Genomic DNA, 20,765 nt, shown 5'->3' with positions numbered 1-20,765 from the left:
ATGTCTGAGAAACAGGCCTACTTTATTTTTTTCCTAGCATTACTCCTACCGGTTTGGCTTTTACATGGTTTCTTCACAGGTCTGTTCTAGAGACACATTTTACTGCTGGCGTGATGGTGATACTTGATGGTAATAAGGCAACACTTTCCTAGACAGCACCTGATCCTTTTTACCTTCCTATCTTCATTAGAAATAAAGAGCCACGCCTAGCCCTGGTTTATTCTGAAACCCTGGTTTAGTCTCTGTTTAGTTCAGCAAATTTCAGGTTGGTTTTATATCTCCACTTTGGGCTGAGTAGAAGTGCTTCTGTTAACCTAATTTTAAGATTGTATTTTAGGGCTTAAGAAAAATATTTTGTAGAACTATTTTTAAAAATCTCAATTCCTGTGCTATTATTGTTGGAATCTCTCTGTAATGCCGAGTTCTGCCTTGAAATGGAACACACCTACTTTATGAATGCTGTTCAGCTCCTGTTGTCATTTTTGTCATTTGATTTGTGTATTCTTTTATATAGTGATCCTCTAGATATTTTCAGAAGTTGGGGCATTAATAGCACATGCTTCACATATATGTAGGTATAAATTTTCCCTTAAATTATTCTAAGTTTTGGAATATGACTTCCATTTTTTAAGTATTTTACTTAATTCTTGCATCAGCACAGCTAAAGCACAACTTCAAGAGGAAAAGGTGACAGTTACATTTATATTTGCAATTATGGACATCTGAATGCACGTTGTGGTCCCTTTGCATGTTGTATTCCTAAATTTTTGAAAACATTTCCTGGTGGTATTTAAGTCTCCCCGTAACTTGCTCTGTGGTAAGGTAGCTAAGTGATTGACCTCATCCAATCCATGCTTTCTGGAGTGTAAGATTCTTTCACTACTCATCAGCTCTTCTGCAATACTTCTGCCAAAACTAGTGCTGACTCTAGCCTCTTGATGCAGTCTATTAATTCTGTATACCATCTCCCTGTGGTGATGATGATCATTCCCTTATGACCCCTCCAAAGCTCACATAATCCTCTTAAGCTCATGATATTGCAGTCAGAATTCATGTCCTCTCCATTAGTGGGTGATCAGTTTTCTTTCTTTCCAGGAGCTCTTCTGGCATCCTGCAAATTCAATCAGTGTTTTCTCTAAAAGTATCTAGCTGAATAAAGGATCATGTAATTTAACCACACCTAAGTTACCATGCAAACCTGCTTCCTTTGCTGCTGGAAAAGTAGCACAGTGAGCTGTAGGCAATGCAAGAGACTTCTGGAGTGCGTTGAGGATAACTTCTTAAGCCAGGTAATAGACAGCACTACCAGGGGGATGTGATACTGGACCCGATGGTCACCAATGCAAGTCAGCTAATAGGAGACATCAAGATTGGAGACAGCCTGGAATGTGGTGGTCAGGCACTGGTGGAGTTTGCAGTCCTGGGGGATATGGGTCAGACAAAAAGTCAGGACTCTGAATTTTAGGAAAGCAAACTTCTAGCTTAAATAAATATCATAGAATGTCCTGAGTTGGAAGGAACATGTCCCTTCTGGAATGCTGTCAGGCTTGGGGCCATGACTACCCCCCTGGGGAGTTTGTTCCAGTGCTCCACCACCCTCTGGGTGAAGAACCTTTCCCTGATGTCTAACCTAAAGCTCCTCTGGCTGTTCAAGTAGGTAAGTCAATAGGACCCCATGGGAAACTGCCCCCTAGGACAAGGGAGCAAAAAAAAAGCTGACAGATCTTTAAGGATGTTTTCCATAGAGCAAAAGAGCTTGTGGTCCCCAGGTGTAAGAAATTAGATAAGGAAGGCAAGAGACTGGCATGGCTGAGTTGAGACTTGCTGGTCAACTAACCTAAAGGGCAAGAAGGAAATGCACAGGCAGTGGAAGCAGGGCCAGTACCCTGGCAAGAATACAGGGACACTGCCTGGTTGTACAGAGATGAGGTCAGGAAGGTCAACATGTGGCTGGAGCTGGACTTCACAGGGGATGTGAAGAATAGGAAGAGCTTCTATAGGTATGTCAGCCAGAAAAGGAAGGTCAAAGAAAGTGTCCCTCCCCTGGTGAACATGACTATCAAACTGGTAACAAGGGGTGAGGGGAAGGCTGAGGTACTCAACAACTTTTTTGCCCCAGTCTTTGCTGGCAAGCTTTCTTCCCACAACTCTTGAGTGAATGGACCCAAAGGCAGGGACTCGGGGAGCAAAGTCCTTCCCACTGTAAGTGAAGATCAGGTTAGTGACCACTTGAGGACCCTGAACATACGTAAGTCTGTGGGACTTGACAAGAGGCATCCCAGAGTCCTGAAGGAACTGGCAAAACCACTGTCCATGATATTTGAAAAGTCGTGGCAGTCACTTGAGGTCCCTAGTAACAGAAAAAAGGGAAACATCACACCCATTTTTAAATAGGATAGAAAGGAGGACCCTGGGAACTACTGACCTGTCAGCATCACTTCTGTGCCTGATAAGATCATGGAACAGATCCTTCTAGAAGCTATGCTAAGGCACATGGAAGACCAGAAGGTGATTCAGTACAGCCAGGATGGCTTCACCAAGGGGCGAGTCTTACCTGCCCAATAAAATGGCCTTCTGTGATAGAGTAACTACATCAGTGGACAAGGGAAGAACTATGGATGTCATGTATCTGGATTTCTGTAAAGCCTTTGACATGGTCCACCACATCTTTCTTTAAATTGGAGAGAGATGGATTTGATGGATGGACTGTTTTGTGGGTAAGGAATTGGCTGGATGGTTGTGTCCAGACAGCAGCAGTTAATGGCTCAATATCCAGATGGAGGTCAGTGATGAGTGTTGTCTGTCAGGGATCTTAAGGACATAGTTTAGAGGTAGACTTGATTGTGTGGGGTTAACAGTTGGACCCAATTATCTTAAAGGTCTTTTCCAATCAGAACAATTCTATGTTTCCATGATTCTATATTGGGACCAGTACTGTTTAACATCTTCATCAATGGCATTGACAGTGGGATTGAGTGCACCCTCAGCAAGTTTGTGGATGATATCAAGCAGAGTGGTGCCATTGACACACCTGAGTGATGGAATAACATCCAGATTGGCTTGGACAAGCTTTAGAAGTGGGCTCATGTGAACATGCTGAGGTTCAACAAGGCCAAGTGCAAGGTCTTGTATCTGGGTGAGGGCAACCCCCAGTGTTAATACAGGCTGGAAGATGAAGGGACTGAGAGCAGCCTTGTGGAGAAGGACTGCTGTATGAAAAGCTGGACATGAGCTGGCAATGTGCACTTGCAGCCCAGAAAGCCAACTATATTCTGGGCTGCTTCAAAAGAAGCACAGCCAGCAAGTCAAGGGATGTGATTCTGCTCCTATACTCTGCTCTGGTGAGACCCCACCTGGAGTTCTACAGGAGCCCTCAGTACAGGAAAGATGTGGACCTGTTGGAACAGGTCCAGAAGCTACAAAAATTATTAATGTCAGAGGGATGGAACACCTTTCCTATGAGGAAAGGCTGCAAGAGTTAGAATTGTTCAGCCTGAAGAAGATAAGGCGCCAAAGTGACATTATTGCGGTGTTGCAATATATAAAGAATGGGGCTTATAAGAAAGATGGGGACAGACTTTTTAGTAGAGCCTGTTACAATAGGACAAGGGGTAATGGTTTTAAACTAAAAGAGGGTAGATTCAGACTGTATGCAAGGAAGAACTTTTTTATGATGAGAGTGGTTAAACACTGGCCCAGGTTACCCTGAGAGGCTGTGGATGCCCCATCCCTGGAAATCTTCAAGGTCAGGCTGGACAGGGCTTTGAGCAACCTGATCTAGTTGAGTTTGTCCCTGCTTATTGTAGGAGTGTTGGACAAGATGACTTTTAAAGCCCCTTTCCAACCTAGACTATTTTATCAAGTAATTCTATTCTTAATGTACTTTGTGTCCCAATGGGTTTCTAGCTTAAGCAGTCCTATGTCTTCCCATGTGTGATGGTAGGAGAGATTTCAAGCCTCTGTGTTCTTTCACAGTTTTGTCGAATTCAGTGAATAGGCTAAGAAGTCTACAAGTGGTGCAGCTAGTGTTTAGGTGGCTTTGTACTGTTCCTAGTGCTTCATCTTTGAGTGATGTTTATATAAGACACCCTCTTTCACCTCCCATTTTCACCAGGACAGATGTTTGGCTTGTATAGAAGTACTTAAACAAGGTATTGCATGGGGTAGTTGACAGAGTTAACCACAGATACAATGGCAACTGGCAATCCCCTCCTCAGACTGGACTGAGGATATGTTTAACCTAGTTCATGGTGTTGATCCCACTGCTGAAAGTAAAATTACTTCTGTTGACATAAAAAAACCAAGCCCCCGAAACATTCAGTTATAGGCTTAAGTTGCTGCCTGATGTCACTAGCAGGCAGCTAATTTCCATTCTGATCACTAGGATATAAGTAGGTGATGTGGCTTAGCCCCTGCCCTCAACCAGCAACAAGAACCACATGTTGCTTACCTACCTCTTCGTTGCTCCCAGTGGGATGGGAGGAGAATCAGGAAACAAAAAGTAAAATTTGTGGGTTGGAATAAGAACAGTTTAATGGAACAGTGAAAGAAAAACAAATAAGCAATAACAACAACAACAGTGTTGGCTTCTCTTTTTTTGATGGGGGACCCTCACACCAGTTACAGATACAGATGCAGCCTCACCAGTTCTCTGTAGAGGTAGTAGTCACTTTCTTCAAGCAGCTGGCTACACCTTTACTACACAGCCCAGAATGCAGTAGAACTTCATGGGCAGACTGTTGAATCATGTTCTGTGTCCTGTCCACCATAATTGCTTTTCTGACCAGTCATGCCCCAGCTTGCACTGCTAGCTGGGTTTATTCCATCCCAAGGGCAGAAGCTTTCTATTTGCTTTGGTTGAATCCCATTAGGCTACTATCCATATCTTCTAGGCTACATTTTTTTTTTTTTTAACTCAGCTTCAGGAACAGTGTGGCCTCCCAAAAGGCTGACCTGTCATGACATAAAGGAGATGCTTTTTGTTTGTTTGTGTAATTCTGGTAGCCATAGGCTTCATATACTGCAAGCTCAGTGACTATGTACTACCCAAACCTAAGTGCGTACACAGGTCCTTATTAAGGAAGCACAGCTGTCTGCCATGAATACATGCCTTGTAGCAATTAGTTTATATTATATGTGGGCTTTTTCTGTTTCAAAAAGAGCATGTGTGCTTGCCCTTTCTGCATGAAAGTACAGTTGACAGATTGGTTCTCCAGTTCTTCCTGTACTCCTGGAATTAGCATGCACCTGTCATTTCATTAATTTATCTGCACAATTTTAAGGCATTTTGTAGAAAAGCAGATGTGTAGTGAACTGAAGGAGGGGAACAATGCATCTGTCCTCATAATAAAGTATTTATAGATGCCTCCCTTGTTAAAGGGAAATTATTTAGAGAGCAATTATGATTTGAAAGAGATCTTTTTGCCTAAGAAACTGGTATTTAAAGAAAGATTTTAAGTGTGTATAGCTATAACTATGGTGTCTGCAGTGATTTCTGCTCACCAGAAAGGGTGTCTTATCAGAGAATTGTTGAACACATCTGAAAGATATGAGATTGATTGTGCTACAAGCACTTCCAGAAGGAACGCTGTACCTCCTAACTAAAAAATGGCAGATTTTAGAGAAGCTGCTTTTAGCATGGCATGATTTGTTTTCCTGCTGTAGCTTTCTGTGTCATCTTAAACTGGATTTCCTTGTTGACATCGGCCAGCTCCAGTTTTAACACTATGGTATTTGTCCCTGGACACACTTGGAAGAAACTGTGGTGTGGAGTCATAAAGTTAGGGAGCAGGACATGAAGCAAGCTGCAAGAACCCCCTGGGCCTCATTTAACTTCTTGAAGTGTAGGAGCTGTCCTCTGCTCTTGTTTTGTCCTGGCTAAACTCTAGACTCTTAAAATAGCCTGTATTACATGCTAAAGACAGCAGACACTGAAGGGTCACCCATGGGAAGGTATGAGGTCAGCTCTACCACCTCCTATATTATGTCATATATGGATTCTACCCACCAGAGTGGCATTATGTTGGATGGGTTGCTTTTGCAGGAGCAAACAAGGTAGTTACCATGCCACTCTCTCCTGTGTAATCATGACCCCTCAAAGAGGCAGTGTGCTGTGCAGGCAGGTCATCTAGGAATTGAATGCTTCTGGTATGGAAGTTACAGACTGGTTTCTGCCTGGAGAAAGGCTGCAGGATAGCAGCCTTTGCCCACTGGTGTGGAAGTGAAATTCTTTATGCCAATTATCTTGGGAATAGGCTCATCTAAGGAAGTTTTTCCAGCTGAAGGCACCAGATTCTGTACATAGCCATGTTCTGTGCAGCTTCTGCAAGGTTTAGATGGGTGTGGTCTGTCATGAGGTCAACACAGGACAGGCCTTGCCTTATCTAAGGTTCATGGCCAGCCTATGTGTCTATGGAGAGAACCTCAGGCCTCTAACAGATCACAACCAATGATAACTTTTGGTCCAGAAGTAATTATGGGCTGTAATGAAAAGTAGATGTTCACAGGAAAACACTGTAGGGGTGGGACAGGAAAGGGGTTGTCCTCTGGAACTTCTCTGGATCAATTCCATGGTAATTATCTTGTCAGGCTTGTGCTTGGATCCAGACAGCACAGGTGGTGAAAACAAAATACTAGCTTAAGCCTCCATTGTACTGGACTGTTCATGGGGGTTTGCAGCTGGCAGTCACTGTCTGTCTGTCTGGCCACTGTCTTGGCCAGTCACTTAGCAAATGCATACATTTTGTTCTCCTACATGCCCCTATATCATGAAGGAGGGCCTGTTGTGGTGCTCCTTCCTTGTTCCCTATGCACAAGCATGAACTAACACTTCGCTTTCCTTGCAGGAGCAGTCAAGGTTTTATGCACATGAAACTGATGAAAACCAAAGAGAAATACATCCTGGGTCAGAACAGCCCTCCCTTTGACAGTGTTCCTGAAGTCATCCACTACTACACTACAAAAAAGCTGCCTATCAAAGGAGCAGAACACTTGTCACTGCTCTACCCTGTGGCTGTGCGGACCCTCTAATAACCTAGTCTCACCCCTTCCTGTGGATGGGAGGTGAGAGGTAAGCTGCACTGCACAGAATTTGTTGCTGGAATGTTCAGTGCTTGAGTGAGACAGAGACTGGCAGGCTTTAGTCTTGGGAACATGGGCACTCTGCAGAGTTGTGTATGGGACTGTGTGTATGGTACTCTAATGCTGCAGCATGCCTCTAGAGCTATGCTTCTACATAAGAGAAAGAAATCTTATTTTAGTGCAAGAATAACAGATAAACTTCACGGAGCTTCTCTGTCGTTGAAAGTACTTCCCAATGAAAGTTCTTCATCCATGTTGTGAGAAGAATCAATAAGTTCTTCTCAGCTGTAAAACACCAGCAACTTTGATTCTCTTGTTACCCTGGGAAACTTCTCAATGTGAGAGAGTAACCTGACTCTGAAGGACTCTAGGGTGTTCTTGGTGGAACTTAGAAGGTGCTGCTTAGCACATGAGTCCTTGTGGTGCTGGTCACTTAGTTTGGTGGGTTTGGGGATATTTTAATACAGTTTCTTAAGGTAGTCAAATATTGAACTCCTATCAGGCACAGAATCTTAAAATGATTTTGTGAGAGCAAATCATGGTCAATTATTTATGAACAGGGGATGTAATTTAAAAGTAGTTTGTTATAAGTTTTTATCCTTTTTGGTACAATAATCTCTTAAGGGTTACTGTCTTCATTTTCAAGTTTCATTCATAGATGCAGGCAGCTAATTCTGTTTGGGGTAGTTATACCGTAATGTTTTAATTAGTTGAGAATGAGTCATTTTAATATGTGGGTTAGTATTTACATATGCAAGTGGTCTAAGGCTTTTATAAAGCTTTAGTAGGCAAAATCTTCACTTGCTCATTCATCTGGATCAAATGGTTGTCCTACTGAGCAAACTAACAAGTGTATGTCATGCTGGCTTTCCACAAGGTGGCCCTTGCAGCTGTGTAAATGAGAACTGCAGTATGTAACAGAACAGAATTTGTTTTTCCGGGGTACCAAGGCATTCTTAAAACATGATCACTTGAGATCTACCTTTTGCACAGTGTTCATTTTCACCATGAGCAGAAGTCTCCTGCTGTGTTTCAACCATTCTCAGTCAGAAGCTCTGCAGAAGCTTCTCTGTATGTTAGTCCTGCCGACTCGGTGCCCATCTGCTTGAGAGGTATTTTCTACCATGTTCTGTGTGCTTATTGAATGGGATAAGTGAAAAAAATATTGTGCAGAAATTGGAACTGGGGATCAGTAGCCTGATAGTCCGCACTTTCTACCAACTCCCATCTATGTCTAGAATATTGTGCATTAAGCCATCAGCTATTGTAGTAGCAAACTGGTTCTATGCAGTTTTTTTATTTTACAGACTTCAACAGGATTCTGAAATTGTGTATTGTTTAATTCAGCTTTCTTACCTGCTAATGCCTTTTATGATTGCAAAGCTGAAAAATTTTAACAGAATAACCACTTACTGCCTGTAAAAGTAGTGATTCATCGTATTGTGTAATCTGATAAGAACCTCAAGGATGTCCCATATAATGTCATTGTGATTAATGTTCTGATTCCGTTTAAGCCTGCTTTGTTCATTATATGACATCAAACACAGTTTGAACAGGAGTGGATCACATATATGTGAAGAGCCCCGTGTCGCTCTGTGCAGCAACTGTAGGGGGTTAAACTGTCCTTATCTAATCTAGAATTTGAAGCTACATTAGAATAGGTTCTTACTGGGTGGCACAATGGAGTACAAAGACAACATTCCTCTCCAAGTGAAACAAATCATCCCCTTTTTAATGTACTCACCTACATGTACTTTTTATTCTCTTAAGTCTTTGCAGAACTTTTCATTGTCCTTTTGACATCATCCAATTGGCAAGAGCATACAGACACTTTTGAGTTCTTTTCTCACCAGAGTAGGAGTTCCTGAAGGTGGCAGAGCTTGCAGAGATTGGGAATCAGATTGCATCTGCTTCTGTCTGGGTCGTTGCTTATGTGGGCTCTGACAACTCCATCATGCCCCTTGGGACGGAAATAGGTCATGTGGCTTCTTTTGTGTGTTGAAGTGCATTTTTGGCAATCTGGCAGTGTTGCTGTTCCATGGCCTGTTTTTCTTCTCCTGCAATGGAAAAGTGAGCCCCTACTGTCTCCAACAGCAATTACCAGTAGAAACCAACAGCATCATTTACCAAGGCCTTTCCAGGTTTCTTAAGCATATTGTCTTTAGCTCATGGGGATGACTTTTGTACTGAATCTTTCTTGTCATGTGCCTGATTAAAAGTCAGCTGAAGCCCAGAGATGCCGCTTTATTGCTGTCTTCAGATTTTGGGTTGGAATCCCATGCTTCATAAAAATGAGGTTGATGTGCATCATACAAATGTGTATGGAGTTTATTACAGCTTCAAGGATCATATCAGGGTTCTTGTTTCAGCAAGAAGAGATCATCTCAGAACATGCGAGTTGTCTGTGGGTTGTTTTTTTGATTCATTTTTAAAAAAGACTTTTAGAAAGTAATTGCAGAATAAATAAAACCAGGATTTTGTTTGCACTGTAATGTTGTCTTTATTTAAGTGATTGTATTATATTTTCCAGTGAAGGAATATTTTTCCCAGACTTCTTAATGTACAGTGAAAATGTGGTATGTTGCATTGTGTAGTGCTGTGTATATGGTGGAAGATCTCATAATGATCATGCCTATATAGCACATTAAAAGTATATTTTAAAAAAAATTATAAACCTCTCCCTTTTTTTTCCTCTAATTGTCAATGTGTATTCGGACTGTCTTGAACAGCTAATGCTTGAAGCAGCCTTTCAGAACAACTTGTTTATGTGTCTTAACTGTGTAGTGAAAGTAGTCACTAGGCTATGATCTCGTTTGGAGTCTGGAAAATCAGCTCAGTTCTGCCCTGATTAATTTTTTTGCCAATGTGCACTTTTGCAGCGGCTGTGCCAAAACACCACAGGTGAGTGTGTGAATGATGTTGCTGTCCAATTGCTTGAGGTGCTCAAGGAATCCAGTTATTGCTGTTTACAGCATAGCACTGGTTAATCACTTTTTGCAGGCTTTATAAGAGGTGTTGATTAGGCTTCTATTTTGATGAGTACTTCACAGTGTGGTGAAAGTCCTTGAGCTGTGAACATCTGTATGATGGGTAGGAGAGTTTTAGTGGCCAAGATTACATCTCACAGCTCTTCCCATATTTGGAAAAATCATTAGGGTTTGTGGAAGTATAGTCATCCCTGTGGGTTCTGAACTTGATAGTAGCTTATTCTCTGACTCTGAAATCAAGTCTTTAGAGCCAGGATGCAAAGTACAGGGCTCTCTTAAGTACAAAGGTACAAACCACACATTTCCAGCTTCTCAAAGAACACAGCCTGAGTCTATGTTCTGAGGAAAACTGGTTGTGGCTTGGAGGATGACATATTTATGTGCTGTTCCTCACCATCCCAGTGGGGTTTCAGGATTTGCCCTTTCCCTTGCTGTCATGACACAAATTGGCCACACAAACACTGTGTGGTAATGTTGGTGGAGGCTGCAAATACAGGCTCTGACTCCATATTCCACCCTGCTGCACTGCTAAGCTACACTCTGGGGTACTCTATCGGTCCTATGCTGGTGTAAGTTATTCATGCTGTCCACAGGTTCTGCCTATGGTGGTGCCTGAGCAGAACAAGCAAGTTCTTAACTCTTGTTTAAATAGATAGATAACAAAACATGGCTATGTGAGCTCCTTGGTGAGGGGGGAAAACAAAACAGAAATGAAAAATGCCTGTCTGTACTCCTGGTCTGAGTAAGGAGAAAAGGAAATTAACAGTGGACAGTCAACTGTTCTTCATAATTTTTTCATTTTCAATGATCTGCAATGATCCTACATAAAACACTGCTAATTGCATCCTTTTATTAATTCTTGCTGGAGTCCCAAGTAAGAAGAGAAGAAAAAAGGAAGGAAATGGCAGCAGCTGAACAACGTTGTTGGTCTGAAATGAAGCAAATGGAAGTTCTGCTGAAAAAGGATGTTTATAGGGTACAAGGGATGACCATTTTCTGCACCATGTTATTGCCTGTCTCAGATCATGAGGTTTCTCTGAGAAATGTGTACCCACAACTCAGAGTTGCTGTGTTGGCCTCAGTGCTCTGGACCTTCTAGTTAGTTCAATGGCAAGATCCATCCAAACATTGCCCATGCTTTCTCAAGTGTCTTTCAGGGTCCCTGGATTGCATGTATTGCTGCTGACAGTTCCAAGACACAATATAGCAGCTTAAGAGCAACTTTGAAGGGATCAATTTTCTTTCTAAGCCTGGTTTGGAGATTGGTATTACTGTGATATTGCATTGGATACAGGTAACAGTTAAGTGTTGACACCTGCAGCAGTAGCATAGGAAAAACAAATGTTGCTTTCTATGCCAGGCTATCAGAGCCTTCCTTGGTCCTGGTACTGTGCTGCATGGCACACAGGGCCCTCAATGGATACTTATATGCAAAGCTGATGTGGAATCTCTATCATGGACTTCTGTTTCTGGGGTCACTGCAATTACTACAGCATAGCCTACAGCATTATCAAGTTACAGAAAAATCTCAAATTTCCTACTGCCAGCTATACCATTTGGGGAAGTAATTTTGAGGGACTGATATCAACATCTCCCCTGTTTTAAGTCAAGCCATTTTGCCACAAGAAATGGACTGTTTACCTGTCAGCTAAAAGTCAAAGTGTACAATGCTTGTAGACCAAGAGTTTTTTCAGGATCAAATCCAATGGCTCTCCTATGTCTATGTCTCAAACAGGCATCCTGGACTGGCTCCATCTGGCAGTCTGTACTTTGGAGATGACTGTTAGCTGTTGATAAACTAGAAGGAAATTCAGAGTGAGCTTGATTGCCACAAGGAATGGGCCAGCATGAACCTCCTGGAGTTCAATAAAGGCAGTCCCATGCTGGAATACACTGGAGAAGAGTAACAAGGAGCTGAACAAAAGTCAGCGGTCTGCCTTGGCAGTCATGAAGGCCTACAGCAGTCAGGACTGTGTAGTGGAAGTGTAGCCAGCAGGTGGAAGTGATTATTTCCTCTACAGAGCACTGGTGAGGCTGTGTCTGCATATGGTGTCTGGTTTGAGTGCTTCCAGGTACAAGGAGAGATCTCAAGAAACTGAAACAAGTCTGGAGTAGGGCCACTAGGATGGTCTGAGGGTTGGAGCACGTGATGTATGAGGACTGACAGTGGGAACCGGGCTGGTTTAGCTGGAAGACGAAAAGGCAAGAGAGGGGTACCCCATGGCCTGGATACCTGGCCTATGAGGACAGGAATGTTGCTGCTGCTGTTAATCTGGTGCTTTGTATCACCTGAGGCTGCTGGTTTCTTGAGCTCTCCCCCCTGTATTACTCTCTAGTTTCCTCACGGGAACTCTGGAAGGTATCATTGGAGCCCACTGATGGTGTTCTGTTGCTGCAAGCTCAGTGGGGAGGATAGGGTGGCAGGGATTTTTAGCAGAGCCTTTCTGCTGTCAGTCAATCTGCTTAGGCATCTTCTACCACCAGCACCTTCCCTATCTTCATCACTACCATTTGGTTTGAAGTGGCAGCAAGTAAGAGTCTGTCAAAGTGGGCTTGGAGCAAGGTACTGCATGTAGCATTGGGGGGCATATGGAACACTGCAGAGACCTAGCTACAGCAGAGGTTTGGAAATAAGCTTTGTATTTTTGGCCAGTGTGGCAGCTGACCTCGGCTGGGCTTGGCTACACTTCAGTTAAAAGGTACACAAGAATAGGGGAGTAATTTCAGGGTTTAGTTTAAGAGATATGCTCCAGCTGCAGTAAGAGTTGGAGGCAGAAGTAGTAAAATGGTATGCCAGCACTGACATAGCCAACACATTATTTTATGTTCCCATAATAGAAGGGCATAGAATTCAGTTTCCCTTCGCCTGTGAAGGAATGCAGTGCACCTGGAATCGATTACCCCAAGGATGAAAGCACAGTCTCACTGTTTGCCATGGACTGATTCAAGAAACCTTGGAGATGGGCAGTAGCCTTGAATGCCAGCAGTACATTGATGATGTCATACACTGGGGAGAAAAAAAATGCAATATTTGAAAAAATGTTAAGCTGTCATTAAAATCCTGCTGAAGGCAAGGTGTGCCATCAAGAAATCTGAAGTCTAACACAGAAATGCAGTTGCTTGGGGTAAAATGGGTGGAAGATGACATATCTAGTGAAATGGTAGAAAAGATGAGGTGTTTCCCAAAGCTAACAATGAAAAAGAAGCTCAAGCATTGCCTTAGAATGGTAAGATTCTGATAAATGCACATTCCCAGAAAGAGTCAGTGAAACCACTATAAATGGGGGTGTAATTAAGATGCGTTTATGTGGGGACCAAGCAAAAGCAAGCCTTCCAACAAGTGAAAATGCAAGTGGCAGAGGAAATAGCCCTGGGCCCTATCCAAACTGCTGCACTGACCCACTTGACTTCTCTCCTAATACAGGACAAGGAAGTAACGTTAGAAACTGCTACAGTGACCAAGCTGATTTCTCTCCTGGACCACACAATCTGTCCTGTGAAACAGGGAAGTCATGTTACTCATCATTAACAGCACACATATCCATGACTAGACTGTTTTGGTATCTGACTCCATTTAGACTCTGCACTGTCAATTTGGTCTTAAACTGCAACAACCAGCCCTGACCTCCCTGTTCTTTAATAATGAATTACTGTTAATTATTTCCAAGTACAAATGTATGTTATATAATTGTATTAAATCATTATAATAAAATGGTTTCTGGATAGTGAGTTCATGTGGCCAGGATGGGTGCAGAGATGTAGCCCTGGTTGAAGCTACCTGTTCTGCTGCCTGTGTGTTTCCAAACTGAGTATCATCAGTTCTGTGAAAGTAAAGACTATTTAAACAATGTCTTTGAATTTTGCTGTTCCTTCATAAACCTCATTTCGTCACAAGTGAAGCAAACTTTCCTCTGAAATCATCTTATTAATTAGCTCCATTGATGGAGAGGATTGCTTGTAAGATTTTACCATCTGTCTGCTGTGTCCACACATGGATAATACTTTTATTTTCATAGAATCTTGTAGGTTGGAAAATACCCTTAAGGTAATAGAATCCAACTGTTAGCATTGCCAAGATGACCGCTAAACCGTGTCTCTTAGTACACCATCTACACATCTTTTAAATACCTCTAGGACAGATGGTGATTCAACCACTTCCCTGGGCAGCCTGTTCCACTGCTACACAACCCTTTCACTGACAACATTTTTCCTGAAATCCAACCTAAACCACTGCTGGTGCAACTTCAGGCTGTTTCTTCTCATCTTCTTACTTATTCCTTGGAAGAAGAGACTGACACTCAACACATTACAATCTCCTTTCAGGTAGCTGTAGACAGCAATAAGGTCTCCACTGAGCCTCCTCATCTCTAGACAAACAACTCCAGTTCCCTCAGCCGCTCCTCATAAGACTTGTTCTATAGATCCTTCACTAGCTTCATTGCCCTTCTCTGAACAAACTCCAGCACCTGAATATCTTTCTTGTAGTAAGAGGCCCAAAACTGAACATGCTGTTCAAGGTGCAGTCTCACCAGTGCTGAGTACAGGGGGATGCTGCTTCTCTAGTACTGCTGGTCGTACTATTTCTGAGAGAAGCCAGGATGCTGTTGGGCTCCTTTGCCACCTGGGTGCAATGCCAGCTCATATTCAGGTGGCTGTCAAACGACATCCTCAGGTCCTTTTCTAATGGGCATCTTTTCCCCCACTCTTCCCCAAGCCTGTAGCATTGCATGGGGGTTTTATGACACAAGTACAGGACCTGGCACTTCGCCTTGTTGCAACTCATACAGTTGGCCTCAGCCCATTGATCCAGCCTGTTCAGATGCCTCCTACCATCCAGCACATCAACATACCTGCCCAACTTGGTGTTGTCTGCCAATTGACTAATGGTGCACTGAATCCCATTGTCCATATTGTTGATAAAGAGATCAAACAGAACTGGCCCCAATACTGACCCCTGGGGAACACCACTCGTGATTTGACTCCGACTAGATTTGACTCCATTCAATCAAAACTCTTTGGGCTACACCATCTAGCCAGTTTTTTACTCATTGAACAGTGGGCCTGTGTCCAAGCCATAAGTAGCCAGTTACTTTAGAAGAATGCTATGGGAAATGGTGTCAAAGCTTTACTAAAGTCTAGGTAGATAACATCTATGGCTTTTTCCTCATCCACTAAGCAGATCACCTTGTCACAGAAGGATATCAGGTTAGTCAGGTGGGACCTGCCTTTCATAAACCCATGCTGATTCAGCATGATCACTTGGTCGTCCTGTGCATGCCACATGATGGCACCCAGGATGTTCTGCTCCAGAACCTTTGCTGGCACTAACGTCAGACTGACAGGCCTGTAGTTCCTTGGAGTCTTCTTGTGGCCCTTTTGTAGATGGGCATCACATTTGCTAATCACCAGTCAACTGGGACCTCCTCGGTTAGCCAGGACTGCTCATAAATGATTGAAAGTGGCTTGGTGAGCACTTCTGTCAGCTCCCTCAGAACTCTTGGGTGGATCCTATCTAGCCCCATAGACTTGTGTGTGTCTGAGTGATGTACATGGTCACTAACCATCTCCCCTTACCCACTGGGCTACAAGGATACTATGGGAGGCAATGTCAAAGGCCTTGCTAAACTGTGCAACATCTGCTGCGCTCCCTCTGTCTGATCAGCCAGTCAGCTCATCATAGAGTGGTTTCCAAAGATGACTTCCTCTGCAAGCTTCCAAGAGACTCAAATGAGATTAACTGGCCTGTAGTTCCCCAGCTCATACTCCTTGCATTCCTGAAGGTGAGTGTGAGGCTTACCTTGTTCCAGTCATTGGGTTCCTACCCTGACTGTGTAGGATCCCATGGGAAGTCCATTAAATTCTGTGACAAGTTAAAATTTTAGGTATCTTAATATATATACCTGTGAAATTCTGAAGAACGATGTGTTAAAATTAATTTTTATGATGTGAAGTGTTATATTCCTATGAAAGTTTGCAATGGGTGAAGACTGGACTATATCTACCTCTTTGGCAGGAGTTAAGATTTCACCCTCTTGTTCCTCAGTTTAACTCAGACAAACCCAGCATCCAAATAAAAGACAAAGTCAGGTTTTTTTCCTTCCTCAGGTGTACAGGTGTGTACTGCTACACCCAGTGCATTTTTCCATTATTTTATTGGATCCACAAGACTCCTCCTTCCAAGAGGTCCATTCTACTATTGCAGTTTTCAATGCAGAGGTGGCTCCATGGCAGAGTGGGACTGGTGTAACCCTGTGCTCCTCCATATCTCATTTGCCTGAGCTGAATCTTCCTGAACAGGGCACTGGTACTTATGTGATCAAGGACCAAGCTGCCTCAGGAAGGCAATTCAACCAAAAAACTCATCACTGTTTTGCTGGTGAGCTTTCAGCAAAGAGAGTTGTTACAACTGTTTTCCCCTTGCATCAGCAGACCAGGAGAGGAGTGGGAGCATGTAATAAGGAAAAGCAGGAGTGGGCCCTGATACCTACAACTTCGAGCACATTCATTTGCTCTGTACCCTTTCCATGGGAAACATATCAAGTATAAATGTATGTTACATCTAAATGTAGCACCTGCATGGACTAGTTAGGACTTCTCCAGGCCTGTTAAAAGTATAACAAGCAAGGTACAACAGTGGCAAAGATGTAATGTGATTACAAAGATGTGAGTTTTTCTTTCTTTTCCCCTATTCTTCAAGTATGTGGGAATGTATTTGTGGTATTAAGTTCGCACACAAACCATTCATTTCATCCTGATTTTTGTTTAGGAATTTATGTTATAATGTGTATTTCCATTGACTGATGTGATATGGTGAGTTGAGCCTGGCTAGTTGCCAGGGGCTCGCCAAGCCTCTGTATCATTCCCCTTCCTCAACTGGACAGGGGGAGAAAATAAAATGAAAGGCTTGTGGGTCAAGAAAAGGACAGGGAAGTCACTCACCAATTACTGTAATGGGCAAAACAAGCTTGAATCAGGGAAATTAATTTATTTTATTGATGATCTAAATCAGAGTAGGATAATGAGAAATAAGAAAAATCATAAAGCAGCTTCCCCACGGCCCTCTCTTCTTCCTGGACTCAACTTCACTCCAAATTTTCTCTACCTTCTCCTCCACAGTGGTGACATGGGATGGGGAATGGGAGTTGTTGTCAGTCCACTACCTGTTGTCTCTGCCACTCCTTCCTCCTCACACTCTTGCCTTGCTCTAGCACCGGGTCCCTCCCACAGAAGACAGTCCTCCATGAACTTCTGCAATACACATGACTCCCTGTCAACTTAGTTTATTCAACTAACTACCATCTTGTGAGTCTCACTTGCAGTAGATCTTTTCTGTAGGTCCCTCTCATAATCAAGCACTTCAGTGGCACTGAGGGGGACAAAACAGAAACAGTGAAGGATTCAGGGTAAAAATAATCCCACTGCAAAGTCTGGTTTACAGAAGCTCTAAACACCACTTCAGCTGTTACCAGCTTTTAGAAATGCCTTGGGCACAGTGGACATTTAACTTGTTCAATTTTTTTTGAAACATTATACCTAATGTCACTGGTTTTGACAACGGACCCTGATAAAAACCCTGAGAGTGATATTGTACAACTGATTCAAGCAGACCATTTGGAGATGTGGAAATTTACACTCAAATTTTGTGTTGATTTTTAGACAGAATTTGTTACAAGGTTGGAAGAAACAAGCACTCCTGGTCTGCAAAAGAGTTTGCATGAGTGTCAGACGTTCTTGCAGAGATTGTTCTGACTCAAACCAGTCTGAAATCAGCTGAAGTGAAAAGTAGTCTACAACACCTAGTGCAGTAGCTTTCTGATCATTATTAGCAATATTTCAAGTTTGTAAACTTTAAAGCAAACTAAAAGTCACAAAAAAAAAGAAAAAAAATCACTTGTTATAACTTTTTCCTGGATCTGTTTGATGTAAACTGTCAACTCTGGACATCCATCAGTATGTTTCTGTTTGGAAAAATGAGTTAACATACCTTTTTTTTTAAACCTCAAAGAGAGAAAATCTTGTCTTTAAATACCTGAAGACCTTAAGCAGACATGAAGAAGGCTGTACACTGCCAAAAGCTTGTCTGTTTTTCCAAATGTGGTAATTACCCTATTAAGTAATACCTAAGGGTATTATTACCTCTTCTCAAGACACTTGGAAAAAAAATCTAGATCTAGCTCTTGTAATGATATTCTGTTGAAAAGGCTTGATCTAAATTTAGAACCAACGGGAAAACTGAACTCCTCAGCTGCAGAAGTAAATGAAGACCAATGCAACAGAACTATCAAGTTATGTGTCTGTAAGACTGCTGACCCGTACTGCACAGAAACAGTCTTCCTGAACTTCCAGATAGCCGACAGTCTGAAGTGCATGTTAGAATAATAATTGAGGTAGCTTCATGCTGCAGAAATATCCTTCTTTTGCTTATTTGTGGAAGACAATCTAGGTGCAAAAAAGTTAGAGAGGTTGTCTTTGTTGAAGAACTGATGCTATCTTCACATCTTTTCCTGTAGTATAAAATCCTCCAGCATTCACATCTGTGAAGTTTTCAAGGGCTCACAAAAAAGGAAGTCTGTGCCTCAATGCAGTCTTACTTAATATCTTCAGTATGCGAGTAGTTTTAAAGCAACTTCCCCCCAGGAACTGAGTAAAAAATGAATCACCATAAAGTAAGAGTGGCTCTGTTCCTCTCTTTGTGCCACCTGTGCATTGCTAGGAGCTTCATGCAGACTGCACGTGTTTGCCCTATAGCAGCAACCTGAGAGAGGTGTAGACCCCTCAGAAAGGTGAAGCAGAAGATGCAGTGGGAAAGTACTTTTCGACCCACATGTTCCACAGGATCGCAGGACAGGAGCTGTTGAAGATGCTCCTTGATTCGACGTTAAAGACATGAAGGGTTATCTCTGTGGAGTTTAAGCAAACAAATTGAGAAAGGTTTTGAGTGGCCTTCTGTAGTTGCTGAGACACATGAATCATGTCAGCAAGTCCCAGGCATGAATCAAGTCCCAGGCATGGGACTCTGGGGAGTCATGAACATCTTCTCCCACACTAGGTGAAAAAATGGCACCGAGTGAGAGAAAAGGCTGGCACAGCAGGGTAACACTGGCAAAGGCATGATTTGCAGAAAGCTTTCCCGCTCACAGCATTGCACAGGAGAAGGTGGCACTGCTGTTATGCGCCAACTGAAATTAATTCTCTGTCTGCACATTTAGATCCCAAAGAACTCTTGTTCCATTGATGACAGAAAGTGCATCCCTCTAGGCAGTAAATTTCACTAAGCAGTGATTTTTCTTTAGTTGTGTACCAGTTTTCCCATTATTTTACTTCTCCTGAAAGCTAAACCCAGCTGGACCGGCTTGGAAAACAAGGCTGTTCACCAGAACTCTGACACACACGCACGAACGCTCTTTCATTAAAGAAAAAACTCCTAGTAGCATTCCTGGTATCTTCTGATGCAAATGGATTAGCCTGAATAATGCATATCTGACAACACAGCACTATACCGTCATTCCCGTGACAAATTAAGCAGTTCACCGACACCTCTGATTTTCTGCACACACCGGCAGCCGCGCTCCGCCCCTGCACCGTGAACGGCCCGTAACAACCGTGCCCCGCTGACGCCTTCCAAGCCCCCGGCTGGGTGGGATGCTCCCTGGCCCCTACGTGTGCCTATCAGGGCCTGCTCCGCCTCAATACCACTCAGGCCCAACGACAGCGGGACAAGCCCCGCCCTACCAGGGGCCGCCTTCTACCGGGTCGCCGCTGCGCGGCGCCCACGCGCCACCGGGGCCGAGCGCAGCCACTGTAATCGCGCGGCCGTCCAATCGATCGCGGCCTTTGGCCTCTCCGCCCGGCCGGTGGCTCCCGTCGGGGTACCGTGCCGCCCCGGTGGGCGCAGGGAGCGGGGCACGGAGCGGAGGATGAGCCCGCCTGCCGCGGAGCGACGAGGCCCCTGCACACCGCAAATGCGAGGGGCCCGTGCCCAGCGGAGACGGAGCGCGAGGCAGGGCGAAGATGTTTCCAAGCTCTGCGCGCGCTCTGCTCCTGGGGGCTGGCACCCGCTGGACTCGGGCCCCGCTCTCTCTCCCGCGCCCGGCCGAATGGGCGGCGGGGGCAGCGCCACAATAAAGGGCCGCTGTCTGCCGTGCCCGTGCGCGTTCCGCGGTAGCGCTGTTGCGAGTAGGCTAAGATCCCCGGGAAGCGAGCGGCCTTGGGGAGGCGCCGGGCTGCCGGTGGCGCGCTGAGCACTCCCGCCCGGCGGACCGCTGGGGCCGGCCCGGGGCGCGGAGAGGAAACGGGCGAGACTTCCTCGGCCGCGAGCCGGGCGGCGGCGGTGGCTTCTCCCCCGGAGCAGCCGGCACTGCTCGGCATCGGCCTCTGCTGCCTGGTTGACGGCTGCGCCGCAGCTGGAGGGTTCCCACGTCGCCCATACCGCCCACGTCCCCCCGCGCGGGAGCCGATCTCTCCTCTGTCCCTGCGGCGGGGTTGCTCTCGGGAAGCCGGGTGCCGTCGGCCGGCCCGAGCAGGGAGCGGTGTCGGTGGTCGCCCGCTCAGCGCCCCGGGAGGCACGCCGTGGCGCCCGTCTCCTTGCTCTCGCCCGCCGGCGGTACCGCGGCGACCAGCTGCCCCAGCACCCGGCCGAGCCGGCGAGGCGGGCAGATGAGTGGCTTCTTCCGCCGCCCCCTTCCTGCCTTCCTTCTC

General features: G+C 44.4%; 1 protein-coding gene across 2 annotated transcripts in view; it reads left to right on the top strand.

The window, feature by feature from the left end:
• Positions 1-15,422, top strand: part of SHB (SH2 domain containing adaptor protein B) — a 61,336-nt gene extending 45,914 nt beyond the window's left edge. Inside the window, exon 6 of one of the 2 annotated variants that reach the window (XM_065045586.1) lies at positions 13,492-15,422. In XM_065045586.1, coding sequence (XP_064901658.1) covers positions 13,492-13,504 — 13 coding nt within the window. In that variant the 3' untranslated portion in view covers positions 13,505-15,422. Of the gene's footprint in view, positions 1-6,845; positions 9,748-13,491 lie in introns of those variants that run through there. The other variant, XM_005504603.3, reaches the window with a different exon arrangement.
• The last annotated feature ends 5,343 nt before the right edge of the window (positions 15,423-20,765 follow it).

Source organism: Columba livia, chromosome Z (genome assembly GCF_036013475.1).
Source record: "Columba livia isolate bColLiv1 breed racing homer chromosome Z, bColLiv1.pat.W.v2, whole genome shotgun sequence".
In the NCBI taxonomy this organism is placed as follows: Eukaryota; Metazoa; Chordata; class Aves; order Columbiformes; family Columbidae; genus Columba; species Columba livia.
Note: the sequence above shows the minus strand (reverse complement) of the source record. Positions and strands in the feature narration are given on the sequence as shown.